The sequence below is a fragment of the Paroedura picta genome, chromosome 18 (assembly GCF_049243985.1).
Source record: "Paroedura picta isolate Pp20150507F chromosome 18, Ppicta_v3.0, whole genome shotgun sequence".
Classification (NCBI taxonomy): Eukaryota; Metazoa; Chordata; class Lepidosauria; order Squamata; family Gekkonidae; genus Paroedura; species Paroedura picta.
This window is the reverse complement of record NC_135386.1, coordinates 3630001-3657181: the sequence shown is the minus strand read 5'-3', so window position 1 is coordinate 3657181 and position 27181 is coordinate 3630001. Positions and strand designations below refer to the sequence as shown.

Here is a 27181-nt window from a genome sequence, read left to right as displayed (position 1 = left end):
TACAGTCCTCTTAAATGCATACATGGGAGCGTCTGCAGAGTTTTCTCTCCCAGCAGCGCTTAAGAGACATCCCTGCAACCAGCTGAGATTCTCTGGCCGTGCCTGAGAATACATTATACAGACTGAAGGAGGCAGACCCAGAATACAGCAAGTGGCTTCCAGGTCCCTGGAAGATCTCTGCAATCTCTAATTCCTTCTTTGCTGCATGCTTGCATCAAATCCAAGGGCTTTGCACGTTCGTTTTAAGCCGACAGCAAACAACAAGCAGGACCTGGACACAAATTCGGCGACATTCCGGAGGACTCCTGCAGAGGTGCAAGGATGTAGAGGGCCTCAGCGAACGATCCCTTTTTTATTTCACTCTATATGAGTTTATACATTTTGTTTGGGTTTTTAGTCCTCCGATCTCTGCAGGCGTTCATATCTGCATGTCACATGGTTTTTATACACAACGGGCATCATTGAGTTATAGTCTACATGTACTATGTGGGGAGGGGGTGTGGGGAGGGGGCAGAGCCTCTGCTTGGCAGGCAGACGGTCCCAGGTTCAATCCCCGGCATCTCCAATTAAAGGACCAGGCAGGAGGGGATGGGAAAGGCCTTGATCTGGGACATAGTGCAGTTTTTAAAAAATTTAAATATACAATGCAAAGAGGAAAAAGCACGAAAATAAGGACCCATTAGTTTGTTCTGATGCCTCTATATAGTAAACATTTGTGTCTTTGGTAGAATCCCATCCAAGTTCTAACCAAAACTGGCCCTACTTAGCTTCCAAGAACTGAGGAGATCCAGCAAGCCCTGGTCACCCAGGGGGTATTCTGCATCGCGCAATAAAAACCGTCTTAAATTGCGACCTGTTTACACTATCGTCTTTTAAAACGTTTGCGGTTATCCATTCCGCCCACAGTGTTCGAATACACCTTCCAAGCAGTTCTGCAACACAGGGAATGTCAGCCGTCATTTAATACTAGCCCCTCCCAACACACTTTCAAGAGTCATATCCTGCTACTTCCACTTGTCTAGGAACGAGAAAACAGCCAAACCGAAGCATAAAGTCAGTGTCAAAACAGCAAGGCTGCAAAATCTGCAGTCCTCCACAACAGAGCGCATAAAATGGGTTTACAGCTCGTGTTCCTTCAAGGAAACTGTTGGTGAAAAGGCTGGGAGAAGACCCAACAACCCCAAAGCGTATTTCTGGCCAGCAGGTACCCCATTACTTTTCACTTGTGCTTTTCAGAGCGAGCTTCGTGCTGGTCGATTGACCTCCTCACCACACATTTGACCTCCTTAGCACCGTCCTGGATTGCTTGCTCGGCATCACCCGTAAATTCTACATCAATCAAGCCCCTCCCATCTTCTTTCCTCCCCCCTCTCTCTCTTGCAAATTTAAGCACCGTTCTGCTGACTAGGATATTTCCCCACCGTGCAGAGTTTAACCCAACACAGGCTGCGGTGAGCAAGACTTTACTGCAATATACACCCAGGGGAAAAGAGATCTGTTTTGCCCAAGACAGGACCAGAACTGGCCCAAGGTCACCCAGCTGGCTGCATTTGGTGGAGGAGCGGGGAATCGAACTAGGTTCTCCAGGTTAGAGGCTGTGGCACTAACCACTACACCACTGGGCTTTCTCAACCAGGGTTTTGTGAAACCCTGGGGCTTCTTGGTGGCCCTGGAAAGGTTTCCTGAATGGGTGAGAGTTAATTACTTTATATATATATATTAAAATACGTTAAATGTTAAATGTTTATTGGGTGATGCAGCCCTATATGGTCATTTTGACCCGCCCGCCCCTTCCAAAAATGACCAATCATGCGCTTGGAGGAAGTGGGAAGAGGAGGGGCCATGGGCGGGCGTGTCCACATCCCAACCATATTCTGCATCATTGTGCCATTTCTGGGTTTTCTTAAAGCCTGAAGTATGTTTCAGGGGTTTCTCAATGGTAGAAAAGTGTCGAAAGGCCTACACCAAGCTAGAAGGTGGACTTCGGAGCATTTTACCCCACTGAAGACCCTCCCCGCCCCAAACCCTGCCCTTCTCGGGCCCCTCCCCCAAATCCTCCTGGTATTTCCCACCCTGGATTTAGCAACCCCAGCAGCCACATGCACCGTGTACACTGTGTAGCTCAAAAGGAGGAGCACTGAGTTCATAGAATCATAGAATCACAGAATCACAGAATCACAGAATCACAGAATCACAGAATCACAGAAAAACAGAATCACAGAATCACAGAATCACAGAATCACAGAAAAACAGAATCACAGAATCACAGAATCACAGAATCACAGAATCACAGAATCACAGAATCACAGAATCACAGAATCACAGAATCACAGAATCACAGAATCACAGAAAAACAGAATCACAGAATCACAGAATCACAGAATCACAGAATCACAGAATCACAGAATCACAGAATCACAGAATCACAGAATCACAGAATCACAGAAAAACAGAATCACAGAAAAACAGAATCGCAGAATCGCAGAATCGCAGAATCCCAGAATCCCAGAATCGCAGAATCCCAGAATCGTAGAATCGCAGAATCGCAGAATCGCAGAATCGCAGAATCACAGAATCACAGAATCACAGAATCACAGAACCACAGAATCACAGAACCACAGAACCACAGAAAAACAGAATCACAGAATCACAGAGTTGGAAGGGACCTCATGGTTCATGTGAACCATTCCTGAAGTTGGAAGAGAAAAAGCATCCAGGGACATACCATCCTGCCCTGCTAAGTAAAGAGACTCCTTCCTAGCCAGAGCGTGCAGAGTTAACCTCTGGCTTTTAATTTTTAAACACACTTGCTGGAGCAAGTCTTTCCTTAGTGACACCGGCAGTCTGAATTTTTATCAGCCGGCTGTGCTCGCTCCAGAGACCCGAGATCGGGCATTATAAATATTCGCTAATGTCTCATCCTTCACCCAGCCTGACGCTTTAACTCGCCCTTACGATAACTACAGCTCACGGCTGATTACTATCGATCTCCCTCCCTCACCCCCCCCCCTTTGCATCTAGACATTTGCCAGGCAAACTCAATCAGGGCTTTATTCGTTTTAACCTGAAGCCAGAGAACTGCCCATATATTACAGCACCAAAAGGGGGGGGAGGGAATTGCTTGTTTGCTTTCTCCTTCACCCCACCCCACCCAACGCATGCCCTTCTTCGTATGAAATGTCGCCAAAGAAGAAAAGAGGTGACATCTGTAATAGATCTGTGGACTTCTCCCAAATAGTTGCAGGGCTCCCTCTGAGAATCCCATCCCCCGTTTGCCTAGGAGGCTGAAGGCTCCCAGTCTCAAGAATTTAGCTGTTGTTATTGAAAAGGGGTTTCTGACTCTAACCACTCATCAACAATCACGCGCAGAAAGCCCTTCTTGGAAAGAGGAGGATTTCTGACGGCCTTGTCCCATCATGTGTTTTTCCTCCCCGTTCATTAATTTGAAAGACTCCGCATGAAACATGGCAGCCAGAAAGACTGCATGACTTTGGCAGCAAATGCCACCATGTTTGTAGGCAAAACGTGGGTCACATTGGTGTAGTGGTTAGGAGTGTGGACTTCTAATCTGGCATGCCGGGTTTGATTCCCCACTCCTCCTCCACATGCAGCCAGCTGGGTGACCTTGGGCTCGCCATGGCACTGATAAAACTGTTCTGACAGAGCTGTTCTCTCAGGGCTCTCTCAGCCTCACCCACCTCACGGGGTGTCTGTTGTGGGGAGAGGAAAGGGAAGGCAATTATAAGCCGCTTTGAGCCTCCCTCGGGGAGAGAAAAGCGGCATATAAGAACCAACTTTTCTTCTTCTTCTGTAATCTCAGGGCTCTCTCAGCCTCACCCACCTCACAGGGTGTCTGTTGTGGGGAGAGGAAAGGGAAGGTGATTGTAAACCGCTTTGAGCCTCCTTCGGGGAGAGAAAAGCGGCATATAAGAGCCAACTCTTCTTCTTCTTGTTCACTGCACCAACCACAAAACATTTTGCTTACCTGGACGCCTAAAAAGGTATCCTCAAAGTCCAGAGGAGGGCTATAACCCGGCGAAGGGAGATGCAAACTGCCGTCACTCGAGAATCGCCTTGGAATTATCGGAGAGGAAGAGGGAGAGGATGGCAGAGATGATGAAGCATGGCCTTCGTCCTTGAGCTCTTTCGATATCTCTGGAGACTTTTGCTGCCAGGGTTCAGGCGATACTGGAAGAGGCTGTTGGGAAGAAAGGGAGTGCATCTTGCCTCACACAGGGGCCAACCTGTTTCTCTGGAGGGCCAACAACAGGCCAGTGAGGCCGAGACCTCCATAAAGACTATCCCACCTGGGGCATTGGGAAAGGTGCATAGTTAACATGTTCAAATGAGGGACTTCCCGATATTTTCAGACAATCTCCTGTGTCCTTATTGGCAACGTCGGAGACTTCCTACTCTGTTGAGCACACTTCCTCACTGATTCCTTCCACCACAGTCAGTTTAACAGTTAGGACCATCTCTCTCTCTCCTCTCCTCTTTACAAAGTCATTTCTGTCCTCAGCAAAACTATTTATTTTTAAAGCAGTCTTTGCATGCTTAAACTCTGCAGAAACAGCACCGGGCCCTCACCTTGACATTTCTCGCACCGTGAAAGCGAGATTCCACAGACGACCAAAGCCAAGGCTCCGGCGTAGGAACCGATAGACTCTGCTGGGGGATGCCTGGGAGCCGGAAGTGTCCTGGGGAGTCGGCTCTCGAAGCACGTGCCTCGTCTTGCTTGGCCGGTGGCAGAGGTGTACGGCGGGGAGAGATCGGGGCCTCCTCCTGGATGACCGGCCGATGCTCGTGGAACGACACCGTGTAAGCCAGTCTCCCACAATGCATTGCAAGGTCATTGCTACTGACCCGCAACAGGGCCATGATATCGCCGTAGCTGTACAAGTCCTCGTCTCGGCTGGCGAAGGGATTCATCCGAGGCTGGTTGGTGCGGGGATAAATGGCAAAGAACCCTTCTCCCGCCTTTTCTTCTCCCTTCGGTAAAGAACCGCCAAGGCGTAAGGCTTCAATTCGCAGACGGGCGTCGTGGTTTTTGTCATTTTTGCAGAAACCTGGTTAGCGAAACTCACACTGTTAGCGGGCGTTCGCATGCACAGAATTTTGAAAGTAGCTGGCGGCAATCATGAATTTCGAAAACCCGACATACAGAGGAGGAGAAGAAGAAGAAGAAGAAGAAGAAGAAGAAGAAAGAAGGAGGAAAAGGAAGGAAGGAAGGAAGGAAGGAAGGAAGGAAGGAAGGAAGGAAGGAAGGAAGGAGAAGGAGAAGGAGAAGGAGAAGGAGAAGGAGAAGGAGAAGAAGAAGAAGAAGAAGAAGAAGAAGAAGAAGAAGAAGAAAGAAGGAGGAAAAGGAGGAGGAGAAGGAAGGAAGGAAGGAAGGAAGGAGAAGGAGAAGGAGAAGGAGAAGAAGAAGAAGAAGAAGAAGAAGAAGAAGAAGAAGAAGAAGAAGAAGAAGAAGAAGAAGAAGAAGAAGAAGAAGAGTTGGTTCTTATATGCCGCTTTTCCCTACCCGAAGGAGGCTCAAAGCGGCTTACAGTCGCCTTCCCTTTTCTCTCCCCACAACAGACACCCTGTGAGGGAGGTGAGGCTGAGAGAGCCCTGATATCACTGCTCGGTCAGAACAGTTTTATCAGTGCTGTGACTAGCCCAAGGTCACCCAGCTGGCTGCATGTGGGGGAGCGCAGAATCGAACCTGGCTCGCCAGATTAGAAGTCCGCACTCCTAACCACTCCACCAAACTGGCCCCAGTGGAGGACTGGGGTATCTAAAGGATATCTAAACGTCTGCTCCCACATGCTCCTGCCCAGGATTTAAGATTACAGGATTAGACCCTCCTGAAAATTCCATTAATGAAAAAAGCTCGCTGGGTGGGTACACAAAACAGGGCCTTTTTACCGCAGCCCCACGATTACGGAACAGGCTCCCCAGGGAAATAATTTCAGTCTTTAGGAGCTGAAGACAGTTTTATTTAGGACTGCATTTGGTCAAGTTTAGTAGCAGCCCTGTGGTTTTAAACGTTGGGTTTTTTAAGTGCTTTCAAGGTGTTTGATTCTGGGTGTTTTATCTGTGCTTAAAGCCATGCAAGAAAGAAATGCGGCTAATAAATGGTTTACATAAATAAGGTCGGTTCACACGTTCGCCGAGACAGACCCGAAGGACAGTTCGTTATTTAAAATACCCCTTGGTTGCCTTGACATGAAAAAATTCTCATCGCTAGAAATAAACCAGCACCAATAATAAAAACGGCTGATCTAAACCATTAAAAAGCCATTTCCGAGCAACGGTAATCCAATAAAAAGCAGCCAACCATAAACCGCAAAAAGGGATGACCGTCTTTCTAAAGCACGGGACAACGTAGAGATTACCGTATTTCCAGATTTTCATGAGAAACAAGACATTTTGTAAAGAGCTTCATCAAATAACCTGGAAACCACTCACAGAGGCTGCTGTATCCCAGTTTTGGGAAAATTTGGTTGAGACTGTGAAGAAGATTTGCCCTCTCACAGAAGTGTGATCTAGTGATCAAGTGTGATGATCTAGTCCACCATTGTGGTTTGCCTAGCAACCAGGTGTCCCCAGCAGGGCTCAAAGGCACCCCACTTGTTGCCGACCTCCTGCTCTGATGCGGAGCTTTACTGCCTCTGAACATGGAGGTTCCATTCAGTCCGCGTGGCAAATAGCTATCAACGGATGTCCCCTCCGTGAATTCTCCTTTTCAAGTCAGCTAAAGCTGTAGCCCTGCAAAGCATTCTTAAACTGAAGTCTTGTTGTCAAGTCGTGTTGTCATGCTGCAGTGAGCAAACTACGCCTGACCCCGAAATCCCTCCCATCCTGAAACCATCGCTCTGCTCCAGCCTGGCAGGTGAGGCACCTGGGGTACCCTGCTCCACGTTCGGCCCCCTCTTCAATCCATCTCCTTACCTTTGGGCAGGGTGAACACGAATCTCCTTTTCTCAAATGCGTACGCTTCATTCAGGTTGCTCTGCTCAATCACGTCCGTCGTCGCCGTGCTGGTGTAAAGGGGGTCGCCCTCGTTCACCCGCAATCGCACCCCGGTTCCAGATCCTTCGAGCAGCGGGTTCTCCACGGTCAACCTCAGAGCATACTTCCCGGTCTCGTTAAACTGGACGTTGACCAACTGGAAGTCAAGGTCCAAGATCTTCTCCTCGGCCTTCAGACGTGACTTCTGCAGTGTCATCGGGACACGGGGCTCCCCCGGTTTGCCGGCCATAGGGACCACGGCTATGGCGAACCAACCCGCTACAAATTGCTGTTCTGCACACTCTTAACGGCCCCGTCCCCATGTTTTGGAGAAGAGGTTTCCCTTTAGCATGGTGCTCTGTCAACTCACCCAAACGCCATTAACAAGAAGCATGAGAATTAAACCAAGAGGGGCCTTCCATGACCCAAGCACAGCCTTCTGTCCGTTCGTGGTTGCTGCCAACCTTTTTTCCAAAAAATGTCCTATTTCTTTTTTTCTATTCAAGGGCCGCTGGAAGGACGTTGGCTGCAAACAGCCTCAGCAAAGGCGAGTCGAGGGGGGAAACCGAGACAAAGCCAGATCTTGGAAAGGAGCAACTAGAAAACTTGCAGAAGATGTCTTTGGCTCTATGACAGACAGAGCTGTTGAAAGACAGGCCCTTCTTGAGAAGCGCAGAAGAATCCAGGAAGAACCCAGCCCTTCTGCAGTTTGTTTGCTAGGAACCTTGGTAACTAGATGGGCAAACAATGCCCAGAAACATTCAGGGCTTGCGTTGCAAGAATCGCTTAGGCCAAAAAAAAAAATCACTGGCATACACAAAGAGTATCGCGTTAACTGGTGGAACTCCAGGCCTCAGGAAAAGGATTGGCCTGGTATAGTTTCCAACTTTGGGTTTGGAAATATCTGGAGATTTGGGGAAGGTGAGGTTAGGGGACAGGGTTGCCTTGTGAGGTGAACTGTCAAGATCCCCCACCGTCCTGTATTTCTAGAGAGGGAATGAAATGCACTTTTTAACTCCATCAGTCTTAAATGTGTTTACTTGAAGGGAAGCCCGTCTGGTTTACTTTTCCAGAATTCTGTCTGGGAATTGACGTTCCTCTCTTCTGTTGGCCTTGCAGCTGGCAATGAAGCCATTGTTCTGCAAAAGCTGATGTGGTTCATCTTTAACCGGGCCACAAATTTCTTCGTTTGTGTCATTACTTTTTGAAATTTTAGAATGGCTGATGATTCACGCACAGTTACTCTCTGGAGCTTGTTTTTAGGGTACCTCTGGTGGTCTTTGGGCAGTGTTCATATCCAAAAATCTCACCCGCTGAACCGATTTTGGGGGAAGCAGCTCCAACCCAAGAAACCTGATCCTTCTGGAACATTAATATTTAGTACCACAGTTGACTGGTTTTCCTCTTCTCTTCCTGTCTGATTCCCCTTTCTCATCAGGTATGTTTCTTTGCCACTGCCAAGGGCAGAAAGGACGCCTACAATAGGACCCAGGACATATTCACGAACAACGTCAACTTGAAGGAAACCATGGGAAAATTTGAAACAACAACAAAACCTTTTATTTTAGGCTGGCCCTGTGTTACAGACCCACCTCATTCCAAGCCTGTAGGCAGAAAAACAGAAATTGGCTATTCTTGGATGCAGACGCTGCTGAGCTACTATAAAAATGCAGTCATGAGTATCAGCTTGCCGAAGGATACTGCGAATCTACAAAAGATGACTGCTATCCAGGTTGGGGACCAACAGTTCTTCTGGTAGCCAGCTTTTCCACGTAAAGATGCTCTTCGCCTTGGTGTCTTGGTTAGGAGTTAGGAGCCAGCTTGGTGTCATGGTTAGGGGTGCAGACTTCTAATCTGGTAAGCTGGGCTTGATTCCCCGCTCCTCCTCCACATGCAGCCAGCCGGGTGGCCTTGGGCTAGTCACAGCCCTGATAAAGCTGTTCTGACCGAGCAGGAATATCACCTCCCCTCCCTCACAGAGTCTTAGTCTGAGGAAGGGTGCTTGCACTCGAAAGCTCACACTTTGAATAAATCTTTGTTGGTCTCTGATTTTATTGTGCTACTTCAGACCAACACGGGTACCCACTTGAATCTACCTCACAGGGTGTTTCTTGTGGGGAGAGGAAAGGTAAGAGGATTGTAAGAACCCACTCTTCTTAAAGCAAAACTTTAATTCAGCGTTGACTTAGGTTGCTTTCGGCCTGATTTTACAATCCGTAGATGCAGGAGGAAATTCGCTAGAGAGCAGGAAAACGGACAAAATGCTTCAGGCTTGGGTGGGGGGGATAAACAGTTTGCTTGTTTCTCCTAAAACTGCGGTTGATAATCAAAGGAAAGAGGTTGGTTGTTTTTAATTTTCTGAGCCCCGGACTGGCCCCACGCCAGGCCCTTTTAGAAGCGGTGGGGATAAAGTTCCTCCGCGGCAGCTGAGATCTTCCAGCTCTGAACTTTGCCTCTTGAGTTTGCCTTGGTGAACCGTATCTGCTGTGTTTCTCTGATCGGATTAGGGCAGGCTGGGGAAAGGCAGGGTCTCTTGGCTAGGGTGCCTCGCAAGCTCTTGGAGAAGGGGAACCCAGTGAGGGGAGATGTGTGGGTCGTACCAGAAAAGGAGTGAATCAAAAGATGAACGCCACCCAGATCTTTGAACAATAGAAACCTTTCTCTACCTGTTGTGGAGGACGTTTTTAGACACCTCTGCTCTTGGGAGTCCAGTGAAGGTAAGTTTTTTATCTTGCAGTCTTCATCTGTTGTTCCCCTCGCTGCTCTGCTTCATCTGTCTGTTTATTGAACTTCTGGTCCTCTTTATTTATCTTTTAAGGTTGTTCTAAACACTCATCGCTGCTTCCAAACAAATAACTTTTCCAAGCCACAGTGGTTCAGCTGGCCGGAGTGATTGTGTAAAAAGTTCCATTCTGTTTTAGGAACGCTGCGTTTCCCAGTGAGCCAAAGTATAAAACAAAATATGGGTTTAGAAAAAATGCCCCCCTACCTCTTGAGAATTTGCTTTAGCTAATTAGCAGGAGGGAGCATTACAAGAAAGCATTGTTCTCCGGTGACTGTCTCTCTTTCTTTCTGCGGCTGGGAAAGAAACGAAACAGCAAATTATCTCCCTGTCCTCTGGACTAAATCAGGAATGCTTAAGAAGGCCTTGAGTCTGTATAATATCTTCGGTTCTTGTTTTTAACTGGCATAAGCAGAAATCCTGTTTTGTCGTCAGCAACGAATCGCCCTTTGATTTAAAAGGAAAAGGCCAAGATTAAATCAACAAACAGGCTGTTTGTTTCATCCCAAACACCTGCTGGCACAATCCTAAATAAAGTTACCACCACCCCCCCCCCTCTTCTCAGTCCATTGAGTCCAGGAAGTTGTGTTTCTGTGTAGGACTGCCGTAGCAAACGGTGAAGAATTTCACGTGCTTCGAACCTCTCAGCTGTGATCAGAAGGGTTTACTCACCTGGGTAAACTTTCAAGTCTGTACAGGGACGCTTGTGGGAATGGTGAAGGGGTGGGGGAGAGGAGAGCTCTTATTTAAAAAGACAAACCTCCTTGGCTCAAGCAAATATTTAATTGCCGCGATTCCAGAGTAAATGATGCGGCTAATTGCCACACGGATGGGCTTGATGGCTCTCTTTAACAAGACGTATTTTTACGATGTCTGAGTTCCAGATTCGTTAACCCATAAAAGAGGTCGGGAAGCAGCTTCCCCCCCCACCCCCCCACACACACCCATTTATTGGCTCCATCTCCAATCCTAAATAACATTTCCTATTAAATCTAGATGTGGAACGATCAAATTACTTTGGAATTCCTGCGGGCTGTTTTGGGGAGGATATCTGTTTTGTTGTGGGACTTCAGAGTTAGGATTATTTCTTAAAAATTATAAGGAGAGTCTGATGGCAGGGCAGGCAGTTTTAAGGTTCCAAAAGACTCCTTTTATGTTTATCCCCCTCCAATTGATGAGTCTCTGACAAACCTCCCTTGGCAGCTTTTGTTTGACCTAGACATCCTGGTTTTCGGGAATGGCTCATTTTCAGCCCCCTCCAAAACACGCAAACACCCCTCCTGACCAGGCCGTTCCCCAGCGCCCTGCAGTGATTAAACCTGAATCACTGTCGAGTTCTGTTTCTTTAACCTCTTGGAAGGAGGATTCAAGTGGGTAGCCTTGTTCGTCTGACGCAGCTGAACAAAGTTTTCCCAAAGTAGAAGCTAAGGGCGCATGCACCCCAAAGCTTACACCCTGAATAAATATTTGCCGGTCTTAAAGGTACCGCCGGATTCAAACTTTGTCCTCTTTGAAGACGGTTATTTATTTCTGGTTTCCTCCCCATCCTTTCTTTCGATGGAGCCCAAACATACATCAGTCGTTCGGCCTCTGCCTCCACTCAGAGGTTAAACGTCTGGTTCTCGGCCTCGGTGATGTAAGAAAAGACATTTAGGGTTGTTTCCCCCACTAAAGAGCAGGTAGGACCTCATTCAACTGTGTTAAGAGATATGCCACAGCCGTGGAGAGAGGCCATGGCAAACCGGCTCAGAGGGAGGCCATGGCAAACCACCTCAGAGAGAGGCCACGGCAAACTACCTCAGAGGGAGGCCACGGCAAACTACCTCAGAGGGAGGCCACGGCAAACCACCTCCTTTCCTCTCTTGCCTTGGAAACGCTGCAGGGTTTCATTGTCGGAATAGGCAAGGGGGTAGGGAGAGGTGGCTGGCCGCTCTCTTTACCCAGCTCCACAGCCTGATGGGCTCTGCCTCTCTTCGCGGGCAACAGGTGCTGGTGGGATCGTAACCGCTCGGTCGGATAATCCCCCGCACCTTTGCAGCTGTCTTCCTTTCGTCTCAGCACCTGGACAAACAGCGGAGCTGGGAACAAATTGGCCATCGGGAACGGGAATGGAAAAAAACCGAGACTCCGAGCTGGGAAGGAGCAGCTGGGTGAGGCTGCCGGAGGAGGGGTGTGGATACCCTCAGAGAAAAGAAAGGAAAGCGAAAAGGGACGAAGCCTTCCTGCCACCTGAGTCTTTCTGGGGCAGCAAAAGCGCTTCAAAAGCACAGTCACAACCAAATCACGGAGACCCCAGCGAGGGACTTTTGAGGCAAGGGAGAAACAAGATGGTCTTATCTGCAGCCATGGATGTGCAGTAGGGTTAGGAAACTCCTGGAGATTTGGGAAAGACAGGGATGCCGGTGGGGTTCAGGGCCACACAGTCCTCCCCTCCAAAGCAGCCCTTCCCTCCAGGGGAACTGATCTCTGCAGTCTGGAGAGGAGCTGGAATTCCAGGGGATCCCCAGGCCTCACCTGGAGGCTGGCATCCCTGTCAGCAAGGGACAAGGCCACAGAGGCCCCCCTGGATTGGGAAATTCCTGAGGATTTGGGGGTGGAGGCTGAAGGATGTGGTTAGGGGAGCGGTCCTTGAGTATCACACCATTAGAGTCCATCCTTCTTCTCCGGGGCGACCTTTCAGTTCCTGGAGGCCTCCAGGTCCCACCTGGAGGTTGGCATCCGCGCGCAGGGGACGCCCTCTGGAATCTAGGCCTCTCTCAGGGCTGGGGTTACGGTCTCAGCTGCGCCGGCTGCCCCTTCCCCAGCTCAATTGAATTAAATAGACTCCCACTTCGAGAAATCAAAAGCCATTCTGGAATCAGATCTCTTATCGTTTTTATTAAAAGCCGCGTGCAATATGCCGTCCTCTGAGCTTGGAGGGGGGGGGGTTTCAGGGGGAGAGACACGGGCCCCTTCATCCCCCCAATTCCCTGTTGCTCTATTCATTTTGGAGAGAGAGGCAAAAACACTCTCTGGGGAGTGATAGATGGTAGGAAATGAATAATATGTTAGGCCTTTATTGCTGCCATCCATCTCTCCCCTTGCCGTCTTGATCAAAGCTCGGCTCGGCTTCCCAAATCGAGGTTAGCCAGAGGAGCAGAGAGATCAGGTTTCTAGCGCATGCAGGGTGGAGCATGGACGCCGTGCGGAGAGCCTGGGAATTCGGATCTCACAAAGCACCCCCTGTGTGCTCGCGCCTTTTATCCCTGCAAGAGGTGGCCCCTGTGGGGGGTTAATAGAAGGGGATCCGAGCCACGCACCCTATCCATATGTCCCAGAGAAGGGTCCGGTTAGCACTTCCGAGCTCGATAAAGCTGCATTCAAGCTTTGCACGCCATACTTCTTGTCTGAAGAAGCACGGACGCACGTGAAAACTCGTAGCCTGAATAAAAATTGCTTTAGGATGCTTAGGGCTGATCCTGCGTTGAGCAGGGGGTTGGACTAGATGTCCTGTGTGGCCCCTTCCAACTCTAGGATTCTAGGATTCTGTGAAAATTTGTGGATCGGAAAGGTGGGAGGGTTGGTAGGGAAAGGTAGTCCATTTCCGGCCTTAGCTCAAGTGGTAGAAATGGTTACCGGAGCGTAGTCACGCGTGGGCTTGTATCCAGTCCGTTGTGTGCTTGTCCGTCGGCATTTAAAGAAGGGTTAGGAAAGTATTACATATGTGGACAATTTGGCGCTCACCTGCGCAGGGGGTTGGACTGGATGACCCTGGAGGTCCCTTCCAACTCTATGGTTCTATTCTGTGATTCCATAACTTGGACCACCGTGCAAATAAGGGCTTGTAGAAGCGCCAATCAGAGACTCTGAATCTTGGACTCTATGGACCAATCATAGGGCTACGTTAAGGGCCAATCAGGGCTCTTGGCACGCTCCCCAAATTGTATATAAGTCTGTGTTTTCCCCTAGTTGTTCGGTGTTTGGCTGGTGTTTGCATTCAACAAAGAGCTGTGTTTTCGAAGAACTTGTAGTCTGGGTCTACCAAACCTGCAGACTTATTAGAGAGAGAGCAGGAGTGGCCTACAACTTTTTTAAAAGTTTACTCTCCGATATGCCTCTTACTGTAAAAATCCTGCCTGGCTGCTGAAATAAATTCACGCAAAAAATCCACTTCTGTCTGTCTCAGAAACTAAAGCAGAAGTTTTGATTCTGTCCAGGTGGGGGTGTGGTGGTGGGAGGCACATGGGTGTTGTTGTTTTTTTAAACTTTCTTTTGATCTCCTTGCTCCAGACTTGCCCTCCTCACTCACAGGCTGGGTTTCCAATCGCCCACCTCAGCTCCCCTTCTCCTTTGTTCTCATGCGCTGTTGAATCAGCGCAAAATCACTTTGAACAGAATTTCAGGAGGGCCAGGAGGGGAGAGTTAGAGAGAGAGAGAGAGAGCAGGAGAAGGCACGACTTTCTGATTCCTGCAAGCTAGCAGGTTTTTAAAAGAAATCTCTGCAACCTGAGAGAACCGAGGACGGGGCAGATTCTCTGTGGCTAAATCTAAATCTAAGGAATAGCACGCTTTCTTTTAAGTGCAAAGCTCTCTCTGCTTTTTAAAAAGAAAACAAACAAAGTTCTAAATCTCTCTCTGTCTTCTCTGTCTTCTCTGTCTCTCTGTCTCTCTGTCTCTGCTTTTTCTTCCGGAAAGAAAGAGATGTCCTCAGAAACACTGACGAATAACCATAACTTGGACATCAGCAGCAATTTTTCCGACGATGACAACTGGTACATCTACGAGCCATTGGGAGACCTGGATGAGTGAGTATTGCGTTCCTTTCCCAGGGGTGATGCGTTTAGCAGGAGAGGCAGTGGTGTGTAGTGGTTAAAGCAGTGGCTGGGTGACCAGGGGCCCTCTGGAGATCTGGGTTGGATTCCCCACTCCTCCTCCGCATGCTGGGTGACCAGGGGCCAGTTGCAGTTCTCTCACAGCTGTTCTCTCAGAGCTCCCTCAGCCCCACCTACCTCTCAGGGTGTCTGTTGTGGGGGGAGAGGAAGGGAAAGGTGTTTGTAAGCCACTTTGAGACTCCTTTGGGTAGTGAAAAGTGTGGGGGGGAAACAGCTCTTCTTCCTCTTTCTCCATGCCTTGCGCTGGAATTCGGATTTAAACTCAATCTATCTTAAAATGCTAAACGCACATTCGAAAAACAGAGCGACAGCCCGAGGATGTTTCCAAAAGAAATTCTTCTTCTGGGCTATCGGGTTGGTTGCAGTGAATTTCTGCCTAAAACTTTGTATGAATTCTCCTTTGAGAAGCACCTGAGTTAATCAGAGAATATCTGACATTGAAATTCCCTGGTCTGTACTAAGTGCAGTCCATCTATCTGGTAGTTAAGTGCCCACCAAACGGCTGTTTTCTGAATCCACCCTTGATGGATATTTCCTGGGACAGGTGATTTGGAGCGGAAAGGTGCTTTGCATTACTGAAGCCTGACCCCACAGTCAACTGTGTTGCTGTCTCCTTTCTGGAGTTCCTTCATTTTTTAAAAAACAGCCCCAGTTCTCTGTGTCCCAAAACCCAATAAGCCGAGCCTAGCGTTTTTCACTGCTTTGGATTCAGCAAGACGGTGAGTCGATCTGTCCTTATACATGTAATCGCTCCACTTTCCAGGATACAAGGACAGATGGATTCCTAATTTAGCAGTGGAAGAGAGCCAGAGTCCAGGGCCTAGTCTGCACACCATAGATAATGCACTTTCAATGCACTTTCGAAGTAGATTTTCCTGTTCTGCACAGGAAAACCCAGTTGCCAAAGCACATTGAAAGTGCATTATCCTGTGTGTGTGCAGAATAGGCCCGGGAGAATCTTAAAGACTAACAAAATCTGTGTCGATGCAGGAGCTTTTGTGAGTAGCTGCTCAATTCTTCAGACCCAGCTAGGTGACAGAAGGGACTCTTATTCTAGCTATATCCTGAAGACGTTAACAGAGACTCACAAGAGCTCCTCCCCTGCCACAAATTGTGTTAGTCTTAAATTGTGTTAGTCTTAAAGCCTTGCTCTTTGCTACTGCGGCAGAGAGACCAACACGACTGCCCGACTAAAAAGAATACAGTTATCAAAGCAAGCCAACGCCTTCTTCCTGGATCAAGGCTAGCCGGAATGAAAGAAACCTGTCGGATGACGCATGAGTTTTCAGTGGGCAAAAGGAAACGCAAGCTTCAGCCTGGAGAAAATCCATTTGGCAGTGACAGTGAACTAGGGCGTTATAACGCCCACAAGCCTGCCCTTGCTTAATTTGGCCGCCTCTCTTTGGTTTTACCTTACTAATGTGTTATCTCTGGCATACAAAGCTTGGGACACTGGAAGACGGCAGAGAGAGGCCAACACCTTCGGCTGCCCTGCCCCTGACCTGGAAACAAGAAATTGTTTGGGAGAAGTTACTGTTTTTATTCAACCTTGCTGTTAGTCTGAAAGGATTTTACGTGTATACGGAGTTCAGATTGGCGGCATCTTAGAAGCCAGCGATTTGACTTTTCAAGCATGGCTAAATTTGTGGAGGGGAGGGTAAAAAACCTGGGATTTTATCACTTCATAATAAAAAACGGGCGGGAGGTCAAGGATAAGAAGCAGAAATGAATATTGCATTTCCGGTTTTCTGTCTTTCACCTTTCCGCTCTTCCTGTTCTGATGTTTATGCCTGCTTGCTGCAACGTTCATTTCTGTTTCACCGTCTTGACCCATATAAATGTTCAGCAGATTTAAAAATATATTAAAAAATCCATGGACTCCCAGCCTTCCAGGGTTGTCGAGATACCCCAGGGTTTCACAAAACCCTGGTTGAGAAAGCATGTGTTAGACTGACATGCGTGTGACCTAGAGGGGAAAGAAGCATTCCCTTGTTATGTTTTTTTTTTTTAATATTTTTAAATTACCTTCAACTCTGCTGAATAAATTGTTGGTTTAATATACTTGTATAGATTTTTGTCTCTCATTATCTTTGGTCCTCACCTGTTTTTTTCCGGTTGGGCTTTTTGGTTTCCCCTCTTCTTAGCTGTAGGCTGCATGTCTACCCAGGAAGCTTCTGTGATTGGGGATTCGAACCTGGATCCTTCAGGTCCTATCCTAAGACTACACAACAGTAGCACCCAAACTTCCACTAACAAAACCTTCTGGTGGTGCCTGTGGGTCCCAACATAACAAACCCCTTATCTTTCGCAGTGTATTCCCCCTGATCGGATGCATCTCCACACTTCCCCAAACCCCTAAATCCTTCTCTAACCGCGTCACGCGAATTTACCTCCTTTAATCTTTGCTGACAGAGCCGGCTCCTCCGAGCTCCCCCTAAGTTAATTTGGACGCTCTCCGCTTTTCTTCCCCCTTCATTTTAATATATATTGCTTCCTATTAGCATAAGATGTGTAAACACTGCCCTCCAACTACGATTATCCAGAAAAGAACCAGAAAACGGCGCATGGCACGGATTCTGCCCAGTTGGCCCACAGGCCGGAGAGACAGGATAAGCATTTAGCCCCTGGAGGTTGTAGCCAATCTTGATGCACGTGTTTTTTTTACTTTTAGCTGGGCGCCGCTGATTTGATTCCATTTCACAGTCATCCCTTATCCCTTTTTATTTATTTAAGCGAATGTGGTTTCAATGATTCCTCTTTCTCCGTTCTGCAGCATGAATCGGGATGCCATTCCGGACTGCCAAACGACCGTTCCTTATCATCTCTACCACGCCGGTATGACTCTGGTCTCCGTAAGTATTTCATCCTGTCGCGGTAGCTCATGGCAGTCGAGAACCTACGGACACATCGGAGGTACTCTCCGTGCCAGGGTCCCAGAAACAGCCACGCCGCCTGGAAAACCAGTGCACCCTGCCCATGAAAGCCTTCAACGGCTCATAGTTTTGGGGGGACGTCTCTTCATAGAGTTGCCATAAGTTGGGAACAATTTGACGGCGCTTAACGCTCAGGCTCACGCAGTTGTGTTTGTTTTCCCTGTAGTCCTGACAGCTGTTGAAAACAGTAAGCCAAGAGGGGGAGTGTACACACGCTTTTACATTGCTTCAAATTTGGGGGTTGTGTATGAAACACTGACGGGAAATTGGAACGCTTTGCTGTTTTGGTTCTGCGCAGCTGGACTGCAAGGAATAGCTGCCTGCTCACCCAGAATCCACGCAGCAAAAAACTGACAGGATCTCTCTCTCTCACACATGTCCTGTGTTTGCATTATATTTTTGTTATATCCCGTGATTTGTGAGGGAAAACCTACAGCCCCTGGTCTCCTTCAGCCTGCCGCATGTCGACGGGCTGTTTTCTTCTGTGAGGGAAGATGAAATGGTGCAAACAGAGCTTCGTGCCCGTCTGACGTTTGTTTTCTTTTTATCCCCCGAAGGTGGTCGTGCTGCTAACGTTGTCTCTGCTGATCAAAAGGAAGCACCTGTACAAAACCTGTTTGGATGGAGCTCCGGGGCTGTTGAGGTATGCTTCAGAGAGAGTTCGACTTAGGGATGGAAGTTCTCTTTGCATTTGGTGGTTGGAATTTGTCACTATTCAACCCCGTTTGTAGCCCGAGGGTCCCCAACGTGAGGTGGAACATGCGGGGCTGCTTCCAACTGAGTCAAGGAAGTTTTCCGTTGAGCTCAGCATTGCCTTCCCTGACTGGCAGCTGCGTTCCCAAGTCTGAAGCAAAGAACAACCCAGATCCTAATCTGAGACCCTGGTTCTGTGTACGACCACTCCGCCAAGATGTTGTGTGTACAAAAGACTAGCAGAAATCTCTCCAGGATGTGTTCATTTATTCATTTATTCATTCATTTTATATTTATATACCGCCCTCCCTGGAGGCTCAGGGTGGTTTACAGGAAACAGGAAAAAGATACTGATAACATATGGTCATAACATGTGATAACAGCAATAACATTATAACAACAATAACCTTAACATTTATTTTATTTTATTTTATTTTATTTTATTTTATTTTATTTTATTTTATTTTATTTTATTTTATTTTATTTTATTTTATTTTATTTTATTTTATTTACTTCCCTCCCCAGAGGCTCAGGGCGGTTTACATGCAACATATGAACAATACATAAAACAATCTATAACATATGAATAACCATGCAATAGTATTAATAACTGGTAGTTGTAACAATAGAACAGCGTAAACAATGCTACAATGCAGCAGTGCAACATCAATAACATTAGATAATGAAGGAACTGTAATTTCTGTGATTTCCACGCTGTTTTTTTATTTCTTGCAGCCCTGTGCATTTCTTGGAAGAGGAGGGGAACAGGGGAGTGCCAATTGCTGTGTTTGGCATCCTCTTCTCCTCCTTATGTGTACTCGTGCTGGATGCTAACCCGCTGCCTTTCGTCTCCATCTCCTCTTCACGCAGCCGAGGTAAGCAGAAGAAGAAGAAGAGCTGTTCTTTTATACCCTGCTTTGTACTGCCTGAAGGAGTCTCAAAGCGGTTTGCAACCGCCTTCCCTTCCTCTCCCCACAACAGACACCCTGTGGGGACAGCTGGGATTGAGAGAGCCCTGAGAGAACTGTGACTGGCCCAAAGGCACCCAGAAAGCCTCATGTGTCTCAAAGGGGCTTCCAATCGCCTTCCCTTCCTCTCCCCACAATAGGCACCCTGTGAGGCAGGTGGGGCTGAGAAAGCTCTGAGAAAACTGGCCCAAGGTCACCCAGGTAGAACTCAGTAGTTTCATTGAAGAAGCTACTAACGGTTACATAGAACGCTTTCTTGTTGAAGCTAACAACATGCAGACGTTTGAGGCAGATACAGGTCCCTCCCACCCCCGTGCCATTTGCTCCCACACTCTGTGATCTTGCAGAATGCCCCCCCTTATCATCAAAGAGTGTGCACAATTAGTCTCTGTCACTTCTGCATCATTCTTAGGACATAATCATGGGCATCTCACCACTGACTGTTCCCTGCACGTGTGAGCATGACCTGGATTACTGAACTGACTCTTTTTAAATCCTTGTTTGTACTGACTCCTTCTTTCCCCCCCTGCTTTCCCTCCACCTCCAGAGTACCTGAAGATCCTGGCTTTGCTCTATTACCCTGTCTTCTACTACCCTTTAATCGCATGCGCAACCGTCCGGCACAAAATTGGATACGTCTTTGGCTGTTTGCTGTCCTGGTGCCATTGTGTGGTTCATGTCTGGCAGAAGGTGGAATGCCCTGAGTCGCCCAAGGTAAACAACGACGACGACAAAAAAGCCAAAATCTTGCAAAGTTTATTTTGGCGGTGAGCGGGAAGCTCCCTCGCAGCCTGTACAATTTTTGCCCTGCAATCTGTCAGCAGCCCAAGAAGCTGTGCGTGGCATTGATTGGCTGGCCCTTGTGTCAATCGTAAAGTCACATCTCCCACTCCCTTGGAACAATGCTTTTTTTTAAAAGCTGATTTCTACATCGATTGTGCTTTTTTTAAAAGCTGATTCTTTTTTTTTTTAAAGCTGATCAAATTAAAGTGCCAAATCAAAGTGGATCAGAGATTTTTTTTTAAGTGTCCTTGCACCTCGTATATTGTTTCCCTCTGATCCACTTTGATTTGGTACCTTCACTTCATGCCTGCTCAGTGTGCAGAAGTAGGGATGCCAGCCTCCAGGCGGGGACTGGGGATCCCCTGGAATTACAGCTCCTCTCCAGACTGCCAGCTCCCCTGAGGTCTCCAGGTCTTTCCCATCCCAGAGCTGGCAACCCTACGGGACATCTTCCCACAAACAAATGTTGAAAAGGCTGCTGTAGCATTTAGCCCAAGCATGTGAGCAGGCTGTGTTTGCTCTTATCTGAATCTCCCCTTTCTGTTCTCCCTTGCAGATATATAGGTACTATTCCTTGCTCTCCTCTGTCCCCATCATTCTGTGCCTTGCAGTTCTGAGTCTATGGTATCCTGTGCTGCTTGTTCAGAGCTTCCGACGGAAGGGGAAGACGGCGGAAGAGGTATGGTGCTATAGCGCGGTCGTGCCAAATGGAGAGATGGAGCATCTTCCCAACCAGGATCTGGCAACCTTATCCCCCTCTCCATCACCAGGAAAGAACTATAAATACACTAAACCAGGTGTAGTCAACCTGTAGTCCTCCAGATGTCCATGGACTACAATTCTCATGAGCCCCTGCCAGCGTTTGCTGGCAGGGGCTCATGGGAATTGTAGTCCGTGAACATCTGGAGGACCACAGGTGGACTACCCCTGCACTAAATGATGCTTTAAGAACACCGCTAATTTTGCTATTCAACATTTCAACTCCCCCAAATTCAAACCGGAATCCTTTTTTTTTTTAGTCTTATTTCAATATTTTTGTTTATTTGTTTATGTATATATGTATGTATTTATTTATTAGGTTTCTATCCCGGCACGCCCAGTGGCTTGCGGCGGGTTACAACTGTGTGGGGGGGAAACGGATCAATTTAGGGGCTGTTTTAAAATCTTTTATTTCCTGCTTTCGAACCGTTTGGAAGGAAAGATGATTAACAAGGCACGCTTTGGTCTGTAGTACGCCCTCAAGTTTCTTTCTCAGCATCTTGGTATGAAGTTGTTCATTCTGTACGCCTGTCTTGCCTGATGAATTTCTGTGTTCCTGATCTCTTCCCTCCACCATGCTGGGGAGACGCAAATTATGTAAGATACTGTAAATATCAGATCTATTTTTGAATGCGCACAAAACTATTATGCGTGCGGATTAAAGACCCTGGCACAATCTGGAGATGCTTGAAATGCCAAGCTGACATACGCGCCTGTATGTTTAAAATGTCAGCAAGGTGCGTCGTTTTCTGTTTGGCACTTTATTGAAATGTTTGCTTAATTGGGCAGAGTTTTGCCCCATCATAGCAGCCTGGCGCTGGGTGCAGTGAATAAAATCCCCCAAGAAGTACAATGCGAAAAATGTCAAAATTGCATTTGTTCAAGTAGATCTAATTTACACAGAATAGCAAGAATCCTAATCGAAAGAATACTTTCCCTATCACAAAAGGCCAGCTTGTACAACAAGACGTGAGTGGGAGCATGTGGTTATTGGACAGACCCGGAGATGTGTGTCTCCGTGGAAGGCCATGTGCAGAGAGGGAAAGGACAAAGAGAGAGAGATCAGACGGCAGTGCCCAGGTTAAGACAAAGAGAAGCATCCTACTCAAGGAAATTACCTGAGAATTATATAATGCCCCCTTGTGTCCAGGCATGATGAATCACACGCTCCAATGGTCTTCTTTCTGTAAAGATGCTCTTTCTCTTGAGCCTTCAGGGAGGGGTGGTCTATAAATATGAATGAATGAATGAATGAATGAATGAATGAATGAATGAATGAATGAATGAATGAATGAATGAATGAATGAATGAATGAATGAATGAATGAATGAGGGGAGATGATAGAGGTTTATAAAATTATGCCTGGGATGGAGAGAGTGGGAGGGCAGTATATAAATATGAATGAATGAATGAATGAATGAATGAATGAATGAATGAATGAATGAATGAATGAATGAATGAATGAATGAATGAATGAATGAGGGGAGATGATAGAGGTTTATAAAATTATGCCTGGGATGGAGAGAGTGGGAGGGCAGTATATAAATATGAATGAATGAATGAATGAATGAATGAATGAATGAATGAATGAATGAATGAACGAACGAACGAACGGGCTGTGAAGGGGCTCATGGCAATTGTAGTCCATGGAGATCTGGAGAGCCACAGTTTGGCCACCCCTGTGCTAGAAATGCCTAACCCATCTCAGTCTCTACCCTCAATGTGCAAATGTCTAAAAGTCAAGATTCTTTCTCACGTAGCTTTTACATGCTACGGGAAAGGACGTTTTAGGTCTTTTCTAAAAGCTTTAAATCTGCTTTGTTGGCAGCAAACTGGGGGGGAAACACACACACACCTATATTCTTTGCTTCCTATAAACCCCTTAGCCCAAGCAGATTTGGGCATTAGCGATTCTCACCCGGAGCAGAACTGAGGCTTCACTGTGCAGGTGCGAGCAGGGTCTTTTTAGCAGCCGGGTCCTAATCTCAAAGCTTGGCACCACAGCCTTGCTTTTTAAAAGAAACCCTTTTCCAACAAACCATGGGAAACGCAAATGCCCGGGTCTCTTAATGCAGCAGCCGACAAAACAGTTCTTTTTTCCGGGGTTTAGCCAAATCCTCCTGCTTAATACGAGCCCAGAATGCGGAAGGTTTTTCTCCTCCGCCTCCACCGCTGCCCCCTGTCCTCTCTTCATCGTGAACAGGCTGTTCCTTCTGGTCCACTTCATGTGTTCGCGCCGATCTTCCCCACCCGGGTTGTGTGACCCTCCGTGGCGAGCCCGTGAGAGCGTTCCCCGCGTGCACCAGACACAGCAAGGCATGTGCCGCCGTGTAATTAGCACTTCCGCAGCTGTTCTCACGGCTCGCGGGGCAGATGGGAATTAGACAAGGCGTTTCAAATCAGCGGCATGAATCAGACACTCCGCGGCACACGGAGGACGTGCGAGGAACGGTTGGAAGGTGCGGTGCTACCTAATTGGATCTCTCGCCCTGGGAGAGGCTGGAGCCCCGTCTTGTCTGGCTGCAAAAAATAGTTAGGAACGGGGTGCGGAGGGGCTGCGTTTTGATTCCTGCATGTGCAGTTCTTTCTCCTCACCAATGGCTCGCCAGCCGCTGAGTTTGCAGTGCTATGAAACGTCCGACATTGGCATCCCTCCCCAGTTAAAAGGATCGTAAGAACGTCAGGAGAGCCCTGCGGGATCAGCCTTCTGTCTCACATAGTGTCCAACCAGTTCCAACAGGGCAGAGAGGCCGAGGCCTTCCTATGAACATCAGGAGAGCCCTGCTGGGTCAGACCAGGGGTCCATCCAGTCCAGCCTCCTGTCTCACACAGGGGCCAGCCAGTTCCTCTGGAGGGCCAGCAACAGGGCAGAGAGGCCGAGGCCTTCCTATGAACATCAGGAGAGCCCTGCTGGGTCAGACCAGGGGTCCATCCAGTCCAGCCTCCTGTCTCACACAGGGGCCAGCCAGTTCCTCTGGAGGGCCAGCAACAGGGCAGAGAGGCTGAGGCCTTCCTAAGGACATCAGAAGAGCCCTGCTGGGTCAGACCAGGGGTCCATCCAGTCCAGTCTCCTGTCTCACTCAGGGGCCAGCCAGTTCCTCTGGAGGGCCAGCAACAGGGCAGAGAGGCCGAGGCCTTCCTAAGAACATCAGGAGAGCCCTGCTGGGTCAGACCAGGGCTCCATCCTGTCCAGCCTCCTGTCTCACCCAGGGGCCAGCCAGTTCTTCTGCATGGCCATCAACATGGCATAGAGGCCTTCCCCGAATTTTGCTCTATCACAAATGGCCAGCGTTTCTACATTACTGCAACGGTATATAGGTGTTTCATTTTATTTATATTTTACATGTCTGTTGGATTTATTCCCCGCCGCTGTTGGCTAACTGTCTCACGGCGGGTTACATAAATAACCTGGCCTCAAGTTCACCTGGCCTCAACCAGGCCCAGGAGCTTTTCAGTTCTCTCAATTTCTTCACATGGCCTTCCACGGAGACACCTATCTCTGCAGGTGTCTCCTGTAGATACAACACCCTCATACTCCCACACACACACATACACACACACAATGCCCAACAAGCTGACCCTTTGTGAGAGACCCTTCCAATTAGGCTTTTCTCTCTCCTTTTCATAGAATCCTAGAATCCTAGAATCCTAGAATCCTAGAATCATAGAATCCTAGAATCATAGAATCATAGAATCCTAGAATCCTAGAATCATAGAGTTGGAAGGGGCCATACAGGCCATCTAGTCCAACCCCCGGCTCAACGCAGGATCAGCCCAAAGCATCCTAAAGCAACCTGAACGTGAACTGGATCTGCTTGAATAAATGTTACGCTGACCTCTGTTTTTTTTTTTTTTTTTTGCAATATACTTCATGGGAGGTTTATTCCCTGCACTTGGGGTCATGCTTTTACGGCTGGGCCAAACTCTGCTGCGTTGCCCCAATATCCCAGCAGAATCAGGGTTAGAGAAGGGGCAGAAGTAACCAAACATAGAAAGGCTCCCTAATAAATCGCACGCCTTTGTTTGTGACGTTACGGCTACATTTCCGTATCGGTGTACAGTTGCCCTTTTGAAATGATGGGGCTCCAATTCCTCCTAGCACTGGGTGATCGATCAGAACGAGTTAAACCAATATGATTTAAGAGCACGACCAGCCAGTATATCTCAGCTGTGCTGGGATTGCGTGAGCCGGGCAGCTGAATCTTCCAACAGCCTCGGTGGTTCACTTTTTTAAAATTATTTTTTGAAAAGACATGTCCTTGAGTTATGTCCCCTGAGGGCCATATATTCCGGGTATTCTGTCCTCTGTTCCCCAACACTGCACCCCCCTCCCCCACTCTTTATGGCTCTTCCAAACCTTGATTTCCCCAAGCGCCAGGTGGTATTCATTTTTTATCTCGGATGCATAAGTGGCATTCTCCTGAGAGCTCTGGAACAAGCTACAGGGTCTTAAAACAAGCATGTTATCTTCATAAGAACCCATGTGAAGCAGATTAGACTGTGACTAGCCCCAGAGAGGCTCCATGGCGAAACAAGATTGGAACCCAGATCCTCCAAGCCCTAGCCCGGTGCTCCAACTCTTGCAAAATCTGTCATGTGCATGGCTCGGTGGCATATGAAGAAAATTCAGTTGAAGAAGAACAGTTGGACAGTTAGGAGTCGCTCTCTCCTCCCTTGTTTACAAAGCTGCTTCATTTCTTAACACAGTCTTTTTAAAGACGCCAGTGCTGCAATGCTTTGCATATTTGAATTCTGAAAATGCTAGCCACATGACTCCGATGTGTACAGAGGGAGCTTCTGCCATTATACGTACATTTCTAAGCAAGCCAGTCCACCTTTGCCTAACATATGAAATGTGTCCATCATATGACTGCAGGATCATGATCTTAAAAAGGTAGCAGTCCGGTGGATTAATAAGCATGCATTTCTCACGGTCTCTTAAGGTCCTTGGAAATGGATATTACAAAGAATACCTGAAGAACATCCTGGCTAAACGGGCGCCAGAGAGAAAGTAAGCCGAACTTCCCTTCATTTTTCTGCTTTCCTTTCTGAACTTGAGACACATCAGCCAGATTTTGGGCATGCCGTAGAACCAAGCTAGCAAGAGGTAGCATTCGTTGAATGCCAGATTGGAGGGCTGTTTAGAACAATGCAGGAGGGGAATGGCCACTCTGTATATAGGACTGTATATAAGACTTCTGCATATGGGAAAATTGGGATGTCAGTTGGAGATTTTCGAGGTCAGGCATCCTCCTTGGAGGCTAACCTAGCTGACCTTGCAACCATTTCTTACCCGTCAGGTCTGTAGCCTTTCCCACTAGACCCACAAGGATACGCGGGAAGGATATTGTGGATATTTTCATCTCTGCACTAGATTCCGCACACGTAGGATAATGCACTTTCAGTGTGCTTTGGCAGCTGGATTTTACTGTGCGGAACAGGAAAATCTACCTTGAAAGTGCATTATCTAGGGCCTAGGGCCTATTCCGCACACGGTAGATAATGCACTTTCAAAGCAGATTTTCCTGTTCCAACGCAGTACTGCTAAGATACCCACCTGATCCAAACTCTTCTTCCCCTTCCAGGACCAGCAAAGCTAAGCCAAGCGTGTTCTCCAGATTCCAGTCCTATCTGTATTCTTACATCTACACCCCACAGGAAGGTACCGTAAGACAAGGGCTCTCCCTGTATTCTTGATCAACACGGCTTATTCCTGAATTGCTGAAGAGTTATTATTTGAGTTCTAGACAACCCCTCTCCCTGAAAAGTTGCGGTTGGCTCATCCTCCTGTGGCAGCCATTTTGTGGTTCTGGCCAGCACCCACTGTCAGACCCCCAAAGGTGGCCAACACCCTCAAAAAGTCTGGAGTCTCCTGCTGGAGCAAGTCATATTTGGGTGGGCAATAGCTAGTAACTTAGGCCCAGTCTCTCATCCAGCTGCATGAAGACAACGGGTAAGCATAGGAATGCCAACTCTGGGAGATTTAGGGCTGGAGCCTTGTGGAGGTGAGGGTTTAGGGAGGGCAGTAGGGATGCCAGCCTGCAGGTGATACCTGGAGATCCCCCAGAATTGCACCTCATCTCTAGGCAACAAAGGGCCGTTCTCTTGGAGAAAAAGGTTGCTTTGATGGGAAGACTCTTAAGGCATTGTACCCTGCAAAGGTCCTTGTCCTTCCAAACTCCATCCCCAAAGAATTTTACAGGCTGAATCTGTCAACCTAAAGGGTGATCAGGTCCTTCAGAGTAGCCACGTGGAGATCCGTCGGGATTCCTAGCAGTCTCCAGGTCCCACCTGAAGGCATGGTGACCCCAGGTGTGTGTGACCTGTGGAAAACTGACCTGTAACTGTGATTTTGGGGTTGCAGGCTTCCAGATCCCTCTGAAGCTGACTCTCTCGCTG

At 47.9% G+C, this 27181-nt stretch overlaps 2 protein-coding genes and 1 long non-coding RNA gene across 8 annotated transcripts in view; 1 reads left to right on the top strand and 2 right to left on the bottom strand.

The window, feature by feature from the left end:
- Window positions 1–7674, bottom strand: part of CCDC33 (coiled-coil domain containing 33) — an 89903-nt gene extending 82229 nt beyond the window's left edge. For 2 of the 3 annotated variants that reach the window (XM_077318174.1, XM_077318173.1), the window contains exons 1-3: window positions 6934–7673; window positions 4588–5066; window positions 3986–4198 (exon numbers count right to left, since the gene is read on the bottom strand). In XM_077318174.1, coding sequence (XP_077174289.1) covers window positions 3986–4198; window positions 4588–5066; window positions 6934–7243 — 1002 coding nt within the window. In that variant the 5' untranslated portion in view covers window positions 7244–7673. Of the gene's footprint in view, window positions 1–3985; window positions 4199–4587; window positions 5067–6933 lie in introns of all 3 variants that reach the window. The other variant, XM_077318175.1, reaches the window with a different exon arrangement.
- Window positions 1–27181, top strand: part of STRA6 (signaling receptor and transporter of retinol STRA6) — an 84874-nt gene that overhangs the window by 49230 nt on the left and 8463 nt on the right. Inside the window, exons 1-10 of one of the 4 annotated variants that reach the window (XM_077318178.1) lie at window positions 9413–9710; window positions 14454–14559; window positions 17420–17498; window positions 18137–18222; window positions 19008–19147; window positions 19788–19954; window positions 20580–20702; window positions 25726–25793; window positions 26368–26444; window positions 27147–27181. The exon at window positions 27147–27181 is cut by the window's right edge and continues 27 nt beyond it. In XM_077318178.1, coding sequence (XP_077174293.1) covers window positions 14456–14559; window positions 17420–17498; window positions 18137–18222; window positions 19008–19147; window positions 19788–19954; window positions 20580–20702; window positions 25726–25793; window positions 26368–26444; window positions 27147–27181 — 879 coding nt within the window. In that variant the 5' untranslated portion in view covers window positions 9413–9710; window positions 14454–14455. Of the gene's footprint in view, window positions 1–9412; window positions 9711–13949; window positions 13972–14449; window positions 14560–17419; window positions 17499–18136; window positions 18223–19007; window positions 19148–19787; window positions 19955–20579; window positions 20703–25725; window positions 25794–26367; window positions 26445–27146 lie in introns of those variants that run through there. The other 3 variants (XM_077318177.1, XM_077318180.1, XM_077318179.1) reach the window with 3 other exon arrangements.
- The window catches only part of LOC143828025 (uncharacterized), a 7404-nt gene continuing 1065 nt past the window's right edge, over window positions 20843–27181 (bottom strand). The window contains exons 2-3 of the long non-coding RNA XR_013227481.1: window positions 21901–22009; window positions 20843–21360 (exon numbers count right to left, since the gene is read on the bottom strand). This is a non-coding gene — a long non-coding RNA (uncharacterized LOC143828025). The remainder of the gene's footprint in view (window positions 21361–21900; window positions 22010–27181) is intronic.